At 33.3% G+C, this 13,698-nt stretch overlaps 1 protein-coding gene and 1 non-coding gene across 2 annotated transcripts in view; both read left to right on the top strand.

The window, feature by feature from the left end:
- Nucleotides 1-13,698, top strand: part of ACAP2 (ArfGAP with coiled-coil, ankyrin repeat and PH domains 2) — a 144,185-nt gene that overhangs the window by 95,791 nt on the left and 34,696 nt on the right. Inside the window, 2 exon segments of the mRNA XM_023750495.1 lie at nt 5,703-5,815; nt 10,266-10,286. Of these exon segments, the coding sequence (XP_023606263.1) occupies nt 5,703-5,815; nt 10,266-10,286 (134 nt within the window).
- On the top strand, nt 384-541 carry LOC111825133. The gene has a single exon (XR_002828254.1). It is a non-coding gene; the product is annotated as a U1 spliceosomal RNA (small nuclear RNA).

Genomic DNA, 13,698 nt, shown 5'->3' on the forward strand with positions numbered 1-13,698 from the left:
TGGGAGCTGTGGGTGGGTAGGTAGGGTGGAGAACACCTCAGCATCAATGTGTATGTCGGGTATTATGGGCTTCCCATCTGGCAGCACTCTAAGGCAGCACCCCCCATCTTTCATGTGATGCTGAAATTTCACTTGCATTTCTTGTTAATTTGCCTAAGCCTAGCTAAACTGATATTGGAAAAATATATTTTTAAATGAAAATTTAAATATGAAACCAGTTTTTATTTATGTGTGCTAGAAGCTTTGAATATTACAAACCTGGAATTCAACCTAATAATATTTATCTTATATAGTCAGTGATATTTTTTGTGTAGTAATCTGAAAACAAAAGGAGAGAATTATAGATTGAATATAATAATACAAGCAAATGACAAGATGCCTCTATCCTGTCATGGCAGATGCCCTAACTATGAAGGTGGTTTTCCCAGGGCGAGGCTTATTGATCACATTCCTGATTTACTAACCCCTGAGCTTTTCCCAGATGTGGGAAACTCAACTGCATAATTTGTGGTAGTGGAGGCTATGTTTGTACTTGCCCCTAAAACAGCGGTTCTCAACCTGTGGGTCGTGACCCCTTTGGCGGTCGAACGACCCTTTCACAGGGGTCGCCTAAGACCATCCTGCATATCAGATATTTACATTATGATTCATAACAGTAGCAACATTACAGTTATGAAGTAGCAATGAAAATAATTTTATGGTTGGGTCACAACATGAGGAACTGTATTTAAAGGGCCAGAAGGTTGAGAACCATTGCCCCAAAAGGAAAAAAAAGATGCCTTCTAACATTGTTTTAAAGGAATCTGTTCCCTTGTTGTTGAGCAATCAAATCAACTTTTGTTATGGTTGATTTAGAATTTAAAATACCAGTAAACTAGATCTAACATAGAACATGTCAGTGGGGAAAAAAAAAAAAGAAAGTGAAATCAGTAATAAAAGTAAGGAAAATTTTATTGGTGATGGGTTATTAATACTCAAAGAGAAATATTGTCTACCACTCCATCTTTAAATTAGTTACTTCTAGCTATAGTCTAGTAAGACTAGCTCCATCTTTTGTTTTTGTTTAAGGTTAAATTACTTTTGGTTGGGTAACTTTCTAAAATGACATTACCATGGAAAGATTTTAAAATATTTGGGACCAGTCATTTCTAATTAAAACAAGAGGTTATGATATTTGTGGAAACACAACTGTTTGCTTAAAATAAATTATTTGATTAATATTATGCATCTTTTAATGCCTTTCCCTATTATGTACACAATTCAGTTAGACTATTAAATCTAAAATTAATTTATTTGATTTTAAGTAATAGTCTATTACTATTTTCCTTTAAAGAAAGTAATGCTATTTTTGCTCATTATATATATATATATATACTTACTTTTTTTCTACCCTTAAATGCTGACACAAGGCTGCATTACAGGTAAAATAAAAAGGGGGTGGGGGGAAGAAAACAAGATCCAGTCAACTAAAAATTAAGGGAAAGTATGTCTAATGTAATTATTTTGATTTTCAAGAATTGAAGTTGACCAATTAAAGAAATAAAGATGCTATGCATAATCAATTCATGTAAACTATTTTTCAAAATGTTATACCATTCCCATTAGGCAGCACTGTATGAGAATTCCCATTGCTCCTTGCCACCTCATTGTATTGTGAGAATTTTTTTTTTCTTTTTGCCTATTTTGGTGGGTAGATAGTGACATCTCATTGTCATTTTAATTTATGCTTTAGTCACAAATGAGCTTGAGTACCTTCCCCTATGTCTCTAGTCACTTGGATATCCTGTTTGTGAAATGTCTGTTAGTCTTTTTTCCCCCGCTTTTTCCATTAGGTTGCCTAACTTGATCATATTCTTCATATATTCTGACTATATGCTCCCTTTTAGGGTAATGTGTTTGTGATTTTCACAAGCTGGGTGTTTCTTTTAAATTCTTTTATGGTTTTGTATGTGTGTATGTGTGTGTGTGTTTGTGTGTGTATCTTTTCGTGTATTGCTTAATAAATCCTTCCCAACCCAAGATCATGAAGATATATTTCCTGTATAATCTTCTAAGTGTTTGCAGGTTTGCCTTTTATGTTTCGATCTTTAATCCATCTGTAATTGTGTATGGTGTGAGGTAGAGATCCAATTTCCTTTTATTCTCACATTGATAGCTATTCAGTTATTAAAAAGTTTATTCTTTTCCTACTAGTCTGTGCTTTATTCTCTGTTATATATCACATTTCCATATACATGAGGCCAGCTTCTGGTTCTCTATTCTTCTTCATTGTGTGTGTGTGTGTGTGTGTGTGTGTGTGTGTTAATTGTGCTAATACTCTGCTGTCTTAATTATTTTAGCTATATAGTACCTCTTATATCTGACAAAGTAAAGCTTCCTCTACCCTCTTTTCTTCAAAAGTGAATTGCCTAAACTTTGCATTTCCATATAAATTTTAGAAGTATCTTTTCACGTAGCATAAAAATCGCTTTTGGGAATTTGATTGAGAGATTGCATTAGAAAAATGTGATCAGTTTGGGGAAGAATTCATATCTTTATTCTACAATTTGTTCTAATCCATGAGCTTAAAATATTTTCTTCATTTATTTAAGTTTTCTTCAATATCCTTCAGAAATTTTGATAATTTTCTTATACATCTTGTTATTTATTCCTAGACACTTAGATTACAAACTAGAGGCCCAGTGCACGAAATTCGTGCACTGGGGATGGGTGGGGGTCCCTTAGCCCAGCATGTGCCCTCTTGCAGTCCGGGACCCCTCCCTCGTTACTGCCCACCTGCTGGCTACTTCCTACCATTCGGCTTGCTGCTCCTTAGTGCTGCCACGAAGGCCTTGGGTCTGCTGGGTGCCGCGCCTGCGGGTTTGTGTCTCTGATACCCCCAGCAGCCCCAGCACCTTGATGGCGGGGCTTGGGGCTGCGGGTCTTTGACACGCAGAACAAAGAACATGGGTACAGGCCTCTCCCTCTGTAGTCGCTGCTGGGTACAGGCCCCCCACTGTGGAGGGCGGGATCCACGCAGGCCAGCCGGCAACCCCAGCCCCAGTGGGGTCCGGGGTTGCCGCCTGGCCTGCGCCCGGGCCCTCCCGCCCTCCGATGCCATGGCGATCCTGGGCGCAGGCCAGCCGGGAACCCCGGCCCCAGTGCGGTCCGGGGTTGCCGCCTGGTTTTCCAATAACGATCACCGGCTGGGGGGTGGGGGAAGGCGGCCTTTGCCCACCCCCTAGCTCTTACATGCCGCCTGGGTTGCCGATCACCATTTTTCAGTCCTTCCCCTTTCGCCTCCCGTATGCAAATTAGCCGCCATTTTTGTTGGCGGTTAACCGCCATCTTAGTTGGCAGTTGATTTGCATAAGGATATGCTGATTAGCCAATGGGAAGGGTAGCGGTCGTACACTAATTACCATGTTTCTCTTTTATTAGTGTAGATGTTATTGTAAATATTATCTTTATTTTTTTTCACTGTTTACTTTTGTACATAGTTGAGTAAAATTGACTTTTCTGTATTGATTTTATAACCAGTGATCTTGTTGTGTTCTTTTTAACACTAATTTGTCTCTGGATTCTTTGTGTACAACTTTGGACGTTCTGTGTACAAAGTCTTATCATCTGCAAATAATGGTAGTTCATTTCTTCCTTTCCAATCCTTTGCTTTTTGTTTGTTATCTTGCTGGCTAAGACTTCCATCATAATCTCAACTCAAAGTGGTAATGATGTTCCTTCTTGTCTTCTTTGCAATTTCAAAAGGGAAAGCTTCTTCCTTTTATTGGCCAACCTTATTCTTGCCTTCTGTTCCCTGGGCCCTACACCAAAGCTTCAAGTTCTCCGATGAGTCAAATGTCTTTAAGGTGAAAGCTAGCTTCCTTGCTTTGCTTTCCTCTTTGGCTTCCAATTTTCACTCAATATTTTACCTTTGAGTATTCCTTTCTGATTTGTCAGCTCATCAATGTATTTACATGCTAATATATATTTTACTCAACATTATTAGTTACTTTCATTATAAAATAATATAAGCCTTCTCATTTTAAGTACTATAAAATATTAATTTGATATTAATAATAATGAAATTAAAGGCCTAATTTACCTCAAAAATATAATTGAAAATTAGAATACTACAACTGTACTACATTTTCAATGAAGTCTTATTTGATATTTTAGATAGGATCAGGGTCATTAAAAAACTGCTGATGTTACAAATGAAACTCAGTTATAACTATTGCTGACTTAATCCTGTCTGCATAATTATATAAATTATAGCCTCAAAGAAATTTTAAGTGAAGGAATTAAAGTTTCCCTGATTTTTTTCCAAAGAAAAAATAGAAAGAAATGTACTAATTCATTTACAGATTGTTTCATTTGATTATTTTGTATTATCATGTCCTCTTATGGGTTAATTTTGAGACATGTCAGGTGAGCTTTGTTTTTAATTCTGATTTTAGCTTACTTCCTTTTTCCATCTTTGTAGACTTTTAGGTTTGGACGGCCCTTATTTTTTCTCACTCTGCCTCCCCTTTAGTGCAGGAACTCCATGTCCAGCAATCTTGGCAGGTGCTCATTCAGCTTTTGTCAAAATCTTTCTCAAGCAGAAAGTTTACTACTACTTAACAAGATAGCATTCTAATTTTGATCATTGGTCCAGAGTACTTTTGAAATTACTGAGACTGATTTTTAAAGTTTTAAATTTGGGGATAGCAGCAATCTTGCATTTTTATCAGATTACTTTGGAAGTTTATCAGGAAAAAATTTAATTGTGGGATTTGTGATTTCAATATTTCATGAATCCTTGGGATAAATCTAAAGTTTGTATTGTATACAAGTGAAGATTAGAATGATAGGTTATGAATGATTCTATAGTCCTCATATAAAAAAGAGAACTCGACATGCGCACTTCAGACTGTCGCTTTCCTTTGTAACACTAAATTTTATTTTAGGACAAAATGCCTTTATCTTATTTTATTATTCCCATATGGTGGAGTTATTACTCCTATCAGATTAAAAAACTACAATGATAGTAATATAATTAGAAAATAGTGGTAATACCATTTGAAAGTATCCATATTCCCTTTTTAATAGCACACACATCACCATAAAATGTTGGGAAAAATGAAAACATTTTAAATATAACACCCTGCCGTAACCGGTTTGGCTCAGTGGATAGAGTGTCGGCCTGTGGACTGAAGGGTCCCAGGTTCGATTCCGGTCAAGGGCATGTACCTTGGTTGCGGGCACATCCCCGATGGGGGATGTGCAGAAGGCAGCTGATCGATGTTTTTCTCTCATCGATGTTTCTAACTCTCTATCCCTCTTCCTTCCTCTCTGTAAAAAAAAAAAAAAATAATAACACCCTGTATAATATTTAGTTGTTCTCCTTGTATACATATTATTTTGTGTTTTTAGTCACAGTGTGTATAGAGTTTATATTGTTTTGTTTTCTCTTTCAGAGTATATTTCATACAATCACCTGTGTTTTATGTCATCATCATTATAACAATTATTGCATAATAGTCCACTGAATTGAAATTCTTCAATATGTTGATGCATTCTTCTGTTATTGAACATTTAGGTCTCCCCCTTTCTTATGACTATTGTTGATGTAACTATCTTAATGCGAAGTTTTTCTACCACTTGAGCTGTTTTTCTAGGATAAATTTTTTGTCTAGCAGCTTAGTCAAATCTTATGAAATTTCTTGTGTTATTTTGTCTAGGATTTCTCCAGTGATGATTCTAAGTTAGAATATAATGTAGATGCTGCAAATGGCATTGTTATGGAAGGATATCTGTTCAAACGAGCCAGCAATGCCTTCAAAACTTGGAACAGGTAATATATTTCAAATAATAGTCTCAATTTTTCCATATTCTCAGTCTTCCAACTTTTCTTGTCATTTGGCAACTCTTTCCTTCATAATTCTCTAAATTCATAGTTCATGGTAATTTTCCTGAACCCAGTTCATTGAAGATAAGATGCCCTTCTAGGAAAGGGGACCCTAAGGAGCAAATGAAAAATGACAACACTAACTTAAGCAAAGTTTAAACCAGGAAGCAAGGAGTTTTATAGTGATTGGTCTATACTGATTAGACCATTATAATAAGGACATTTTCAATTTGAGCTACCCCTCATATTTGTTAGGAAATAGATCTGATTACAAATCATGTGTTGAATATAATGGGTAAATAGGCCAAGTGAACTCTTCCCCCCTTTGATTTCCTGTCCTATATGATGTTTTGTACATTTTCACTTAGTTGTTTATGAATTTTAAACAGGGTGATTCTTATCTTTGCAATAATTTTAATTAACGAGGAGTTTTAGGAAATGGGATTGTTCATATGTGAAGTGTGTATGGTAGCTGGTGCTCCTTTATTCTAAACTTGATAGCTACCAGAAACTCTGCATTTTTTTTGCTAAATTTATTTCTATAAAATATTAATTCAGTAAATTTTGTTAAATGAATGAATGTGTAAAATATTTTATTGTATTTTCCCATGTATTAATATAATAAAGTGAAATCACTTCAGACATTAAGGCATTAAAAAAAAGATTGGGTTGTCTCAGGATAATCCTGAATAGCAGTCATTAATTTTTTAAATTCAGTGATGCCTATCTTTTTGCAAAAAAAACAAGATAGTAGTCAGAACAGTTTTGTATTAATTAAAAGTAGTATTGGGTTCTAGTTAATTGATTTTCTATTATATTATAGTTGAATATATAAATTTTATTCTCTACTTAAACATAATATGAATTCACTTAATGATGGAGAAGATTTTATTTTTAAAAAGTGTACATTAGCAAAATAAGAAGAGTTTTCCTGGTAAGTTTAGTATACATTTTTGTTTAAATGGAAATGACCATGCTTGAATATTTAACATATTAAAATGGGTTCCTAGTGTACTTATTCTGATTTTTTGGTGAAGAGGTTGTAGAGATAAAACATTCATTGATATTTTCAAATTTGAGCATTTCCCAAGAATTTGGTATTACCAAATGTTCAAGTGGTACATGGTGTGTTTTATTTGAAATTATTTTTCTTTACCTGAGAATGAATATAAACTAGAAAGAATAATGATTATATGTGACTAGAAGCCCGGTGCACGAAATTCATGCACAGATAGGGTCCCTAGGCCTGGCCAGTGATCAAGGCCGATCTGTGGGGCGACTGGCGGGGCAATTGGGGGGCCCCCACTGGCACCCGCCTTGGCTGGCCTGCATTGAGCATCTGCCCCCTGGTGGTCAGTGTGCGTCATAGCAATCTGTTGTTCTGCCAGTCGTTCTGCCGTTTGGTCAATTTGCATATTAGGCTTTTATTATATAGGATATTAAGCCTCTTTGAGTTATATAGAACTTTAAAAATAATATATGAATATAGAAGGACCAACTAAGATGGTCTAGTTAGAAATAATTTTATGACCTATAGTAAAGTGAAAATGAAAAAGTAAAACTCTGTTTTCTAAGCTGTAAAAACCAAGACAATAATCTTTCAAACCTTTCCTGGCATATTTCTATAGCCGGAGTAGGAAATAAAAATAATGTGATTATCAAATTTTTATAGTAAAGATATTTCAACCAATTCAGTTTCATGAGGTAATGTTAGAATTGAATTTTAACCTTCAGATTTCAAAACAACTTACTTAAAGTTTAACATAGTGAAAACCCAATAAATCCATAGAAACTATACCATTATGTTAAGAAGAATGAAATGAACTTTCATGCGGCACTCCAGGGAGAAATGATGTCAGACTTCAAAATGAAGTACAGTGTTAGTGGAAAATTACATTGCCATTTAGGAGAGTAGAAAAATTTTTAAAAATGTACATTAGCAAATTTGAATTCTGATTTAAGCATGGACCTTATTTTTATTATTTGTTTCATGAATATTAATTAGCATAGATAATAAAATATAACTAAAGTCAAGTAGGAAATACTATTCTCAATTGTAGACATGTAATCTACTGTTAGCAAAGTGAAAAAAATAGTACCTATATAAGTGAGACTACTTTATAAAGGAGAGGCTATCTATATGTAATAGGATGACGCTTATTAATTCAAATCATAGATCATAGTTCACCACCCTGATTGTTAGTAAAGAAATGGAGGTGCTGAGAGATGGTTGCTCATTTAAGGTTACACAGCTGGTTTGTGACAAAATTGAGGCCCCAAACCTGGCATTTTTTGAAAACTTGATAGGGAAATTCCAAGCAGTCTATATTTTGATACAACAAAATACAACTTCAGCTATTAAAAAACAGCTTAAGGGAGACATCTGTAATAGTGTCACAATTAAAAAAAAAAGTTAGAGGATTAACAAGAAAAAAAGTAGCTTAGAAACTAGTCAATTTGCATTGTTAGGAAAAATTATGCATAGCAAATTTATTTTATTTTCATGAACTTTTAAAGAACATTTTGATGAAAACACTGATAAAACAGACTTGTAGGAATAAAGCATCTAAACACTATATAAAACTCACAAACAAATGCAAAAGTCAAAACCTTGTAACAGAAGAGTTAAGTATTTTTTAGGTTATAAGCCTATAACTATAAAAGGAAAAAGAAAGAGTTATCTATTAAATGTTATTTCAACTTTCTTCTGCTTTTTAATTATAAAAATTTAGAATGTATCTGAATTTCTTATGAATTTTATGAAAGGTTGAATCCCAGAAAGTACTGCAAATAATTTTTCTTTCCGTATATATGACTTTAGTGTCTAATCTGCTTCTTGAATTCTCTATCCAGCTTGATTAAATATAATCTAGCCTCTGAATAAAAGACTATTTGTGATATTTGTGCCTTAACTCTAAAAATCCAGCTCTTCAAACAAAAATTTTCCTGCCTACTTTTAAGTTTTTGTTTGTGTGTGTGTGTGTGTGTGTGTGTGTGTGTGTGTGTGTGTATTTTTCTGATTGTTCATGCATTATATTTAGGGGAACATTTTTTTTTTTTGGTCATAATCACCATAGGTACCAATCACAAATTTACCATTATTTGTAGTTTTATAGAATAGTGGCATATAATATTTTCAAAATTAACTTTTTAAAAAGACCTCCTTTCTGAGAGAAATGTGAATTTGACTACGAATTTCTGATAGTTTTAAAACCTGATCTTGTGCTTTATAAAATCTAAGTATATTTTGACAGCATTATTCTATAACCTGAAATTAACTGAAGAGATCATATTTTGTGTGATGTGGTTGAGATAATGTAAGGAGTGAAAACGTTTTATGTTTCATGAATTATTGAGTTTGTTTCTGGTTGATTTCAGATATTCTTAGTTTTTGTGTCTTAAGATTTTTATACATCTATAATATATATATTTTCTGAGAACATGTAAGATCTACTAAAATAATATTTCATTTTCAGGCCATTTTCTCAGTTTGGCAGCTTTACTTCAGGCTCAAATCAGTGGTAGATGAATTACTAGTATCTATATTTCTCTTTTACTTTTAATGATAAATTCAGAAAGGATGATTAACCGGGAAAATAATTAAATATTAAAAGTTATTTAGTTTTAAGCTGGTAAAACAAATAAAACTGAATAATTATGTGCTAGCTATGCTAAGTCTATGTTAAATTAAAAAATAAAGCTAAAGGAATAAAATGTATTATACAGTTTCTTAAAGCAGAGCATCTATATGCTGCTAATACAGATATAAATTTTTATTTGTGTGACTTTGTTTAAAAATAAGATGTACATACATAGGTTAAAGATGAACTCTACTTATGTGTGGCCTTAGAGTCTGCTATAATTTAACGAAAAGGGTTTGAGCAGGTGGGTGAGTTTATTTGACTGATAATATTTTATAATCACTGAAATTCTTAATTAGTGATCCCACTTTTCTTATGTAAAGTTTTTATTTATCTCAGGTTTATATAGACATAGCTATAGTGATTGTTAAGATGAAGAAAGGTACTATCTATATTTAATAGCTTTGACAACAGAGGCAGAAAATAATAGTAGAGGTATACCCAAGTGTGCTAAGTCCTACAGAACTTTATTATAACATAATACTAGAAGAAAATTTTTGAATATTTCTGAAATACTAGTTTTCAGATTCCTAACAGTTGGAATTAATTGTACACGTGCATATATGTATAATATGTGAAAAAATATGCAACAGATTTTCGATTATTTTATTAGATTATAAGCTTAAGCTTGTTTCTTTAATTCTTGCTTTATTTTCATATCATGCTAGTCCTTTGCTTATTTTGCACATTTGCGTTTTCATTCTTTTACCACCTTTCCCTTATGTTTTAATCTGCCCCATTTTTTCACATGACAGGAAAAAGCCCGATCATATCAGGTACCAAATGGCTTTCTTCCCCTCACCCCCTACCTTACTCCAATTTCTTCTTTGGCACGAGAAAGCTCATAATTAACCTGCATTTTGTTTGGATTACTTGCAATGGATATACAGTCTCTTATGTTTTAATTGGTAAGAAAATGTAAACATCTTATTTGAGGATCGAAATTATACCTTTTCATTGTCTATGTCCTCAATTTCTTTAATCTGGAAAAGAACATATGATGTGTTTATAGTTACTCAAAGAAGATTATACATTGAGTAATATGATTTATTTATTTATTTATTTATTTATTTATTTATTTATTTATTTAAGGGAAATAAACAATAACTAGGAATTAGTCCCTTTGGTAATAACCAGATTGGTTTTGTTGAAAGGAAACACTGTCAGTTCTTAGATTTTTTTTTTTTTTACCATTTTGTTTTTTTCCCTGTGAAAAATAAAATTGATTTTGAAATAAAGGAGCATAAATGTTCAAGCTTTTAATTTCGTTAAATGTTCAACTGTTTGACACCTTTATGAATGTGTGCATGAATCCATTACCTGTATAATTTTAGTGAAAAAGCTTCTACCAGTTTAGAAGTTTGACTTTTACCCACGTTCTTGATTTCAAGTACAATTCTGGGGATAGTGGCCAAATAGGGTAAAAGATACTTGATTTATATTTATTTATTTTTTGTTAATCCTCACCTGAGGATATTTTTTGCATTAATTTTTTAGAGAGACTGAAAGAGAGGGAGGGAGGCATTGGTGGGAGGGGGGCAGGAGGGAGAGGGAGAGGGAGAGGGAGAGGGAGAGAGAGAGAGAGAGAGAGAGAGAGAGAGAGAGAGAGAGAGAGATGAGAGACACAGCAAATTGGTTGCCTCTTGCACTTGCCCCTAGAGGCCCAGGATTGAACCTGTAATCCAGGTACAATCCCTTGACTGGGAATTGAACTGAGACCTTTTGGTACTCCGGCCAATGCTCTAACACTGAGCCACACTGGCCAGGGCTTGATTTATTTTTTTAAAATATATTTCCCTTTCCCCCAATTTTGTCATCTGGAAAGCTCTCATTGGTCTTGACAATTTAATAATATTTATGGATATAATATTTTGGTCTCAAGTCTTTATTATATTGTTACTCCAATTTGAGAGAGATATAAAATTGTGTTTTATTTTTCTTAATGAACCAATAAATTTTCCTTTTTAAAACACTGTCTTTTATTTTGGCTTTGGGACAGCTTCTGAATAGAATATAGTGTAATTATCAGTACAGTGCTTTCCAAAATTTGTCTTTTTTATTATTTAATTACCCTTTTAAAGTACCTTCAAATTGCAGATAGCGTGAGCTTAAAATATTAAGTATTTTTCTATATCCTAGAGGGATATGTGAACTATCTCATTCTCCTTTTAATAAAAATGTTAATAATAACTAAGGAGCAATTAAAAATTTTATCCCATTTTACTTACCTGGTTAATGTGTTGGATCAATGTAAATGAGTACAGTCAGCTCCTTTTCCCTTATTTTTTAATGGTAGAGGAGGGGAGATGGTGTCATAAGATACACAAATCTTAGTAATTGAAAATTTTTTCTACCTAGCATACATTGTGGTTTTATTCCTTAGGAGGTGTTGCCAAATTCAGATGAATTTATAGTGTTTTTCCTGAGTGTACAAAAACTGTTATGAGAAAGTCACCAGAAACAGAAAGATGACAGGGGAACTAAGTTTCAGAAATATGTATCTTCTGTAAAGTTCATAACCAGAGGAAATGATCTCTGACAAAAAAACATGTTTTTATCTAATGTTTTGTTATTATTTCTAGAGGTTATGATCCTAAGATACAGCAGGTCAAAATAAATTTGTTTTTTGAAGACTAAGAAGCATGAAAAGCTTACATAGTTGTATGGCTGTTTTTCCATTGTGGTAGGCTACTTATTTTTCTATTTAGTTTTTCATCAAGTTATATAATACTAGAGGCCCAGTGCACTAAATTTGTGCATGGGCAGGGTCCCCTAGGCCTGGCTGGCAATCAGGGCCGATCGGGGCCTTTCGGTGCTGGTCGGGGCCTTCCTTCCCCGGCTGCTGGCTGCCGGCCTGGGCCTTCCTTCATTCTGTGCCACCCCCAGGTGGTCAGCACACGACATAGCGAGCCATCGAACTCCTGGCCTCCCGGTCGAACTCCCGAGGGGACACTTTGTATATTAGCCTTTTATATATATAGATGTTACTATGAAACATACGCATTTTTATTAATATAGTTTACACTACCTCATATGATTTTTTAAAAAACTCTTCAATCAGTAGCAGAGATTATTTCCATTGCATGTCATCCCATGTGGCAGGGCTGCACCATTTTGTTTGTTTGTAGGTATTTCCTTTAACATTTCTAACCATGTGTCCCAAAGCAAAGAAACCCAGAAGTTCTTCCTTTTCTAGCCTGCCTCTTGATGATTTGCATTTAGAGGCAACCCACTTGGTTTTATCTAGATGCTAATTTAACAAATCTCTATTAATGGTAAAGGTGATACCTTTTTAAAGTAGCAAGAAAACCTAACAATCTGTCTAGCTTAAAATTAGAAAATCATTTCCTCAGCTTTGGAGAATTAATTTTTAAAAATAGAAATTCTAAATATGTCTAAATACAATTTCCAATGCCTTTTTTTTAGTATCAATGAAAAGGTAGAATCTCTATCTGCTAATAGATTAATAACTAATGTTTACAATAGAAATCATCTCACATGAAACTAATTTTAAAATAATGACTCAAATGTTTTACCTTTCATGCTTGATGAGAATTTTTGCTTTTATGAATGGCTTTTGGCTGTGATTTTTTTTTTTTTGTAAGTCTTTAGGTTCTTTTACTGTTTCAATAGATTAGAATTAGTAAATATGCCATAAGTAGCTTAGCTTTGTCTTCTAAAGAAGATTGCAAGTAAATTTTTTGCCTAATAATTTACAATAATGAGCAGAACAATATAAATATTTGGATGAAACATTTTTAATAATAACTTACTATTCTGTTTCTATGATTATATGAAAGTAGGCCAAGTGAATTGGCAGTTTTTTTTGTTTGATAGCAATTGTAAAATGATGATTTAATTTTCTGTTTTGCTTACCATTACCAAATCACTTGTTGAATTAGCTGCAGAAAGGTTGAAACAAAGCACCATTTATTTCAATGTTTTAATGTATACAAATACATAGTCTTATTTACAATATAAATTTATTCCCACTTTATAATAAAAGCAATTATTTGGGGGGAAAGATTTTGGTTATTTTGAGGAACCTCAAAAAAATCTTTTACTTTAAAAAACAATTATTATTTGATGATAGCATAAAAGGTAGCTTTTGTTAGGATTTAAATTTCTGACTTAAAATGAATCAAAATATAGTAATTTTACTTTCCTAATCTGTCTTATTAAAATTGT

The sequence above is a fragment of the Myotis lucifugus genome, unplaced genomic scaffold (genome assembly GCF_000147115.1).
Source record: "Myotis lucifugus unplaced genomic scaffold, Myoluc2.0 scaffold_14, whole genome shotgun sequence".
In the NCBI taxonomy this organism is placed as follows: Eukaryota; Metazoa; Chordata; class Mammalia; order Chiroptera; family Vespertilionidae; genus Myotis; species Myotis lucifugus.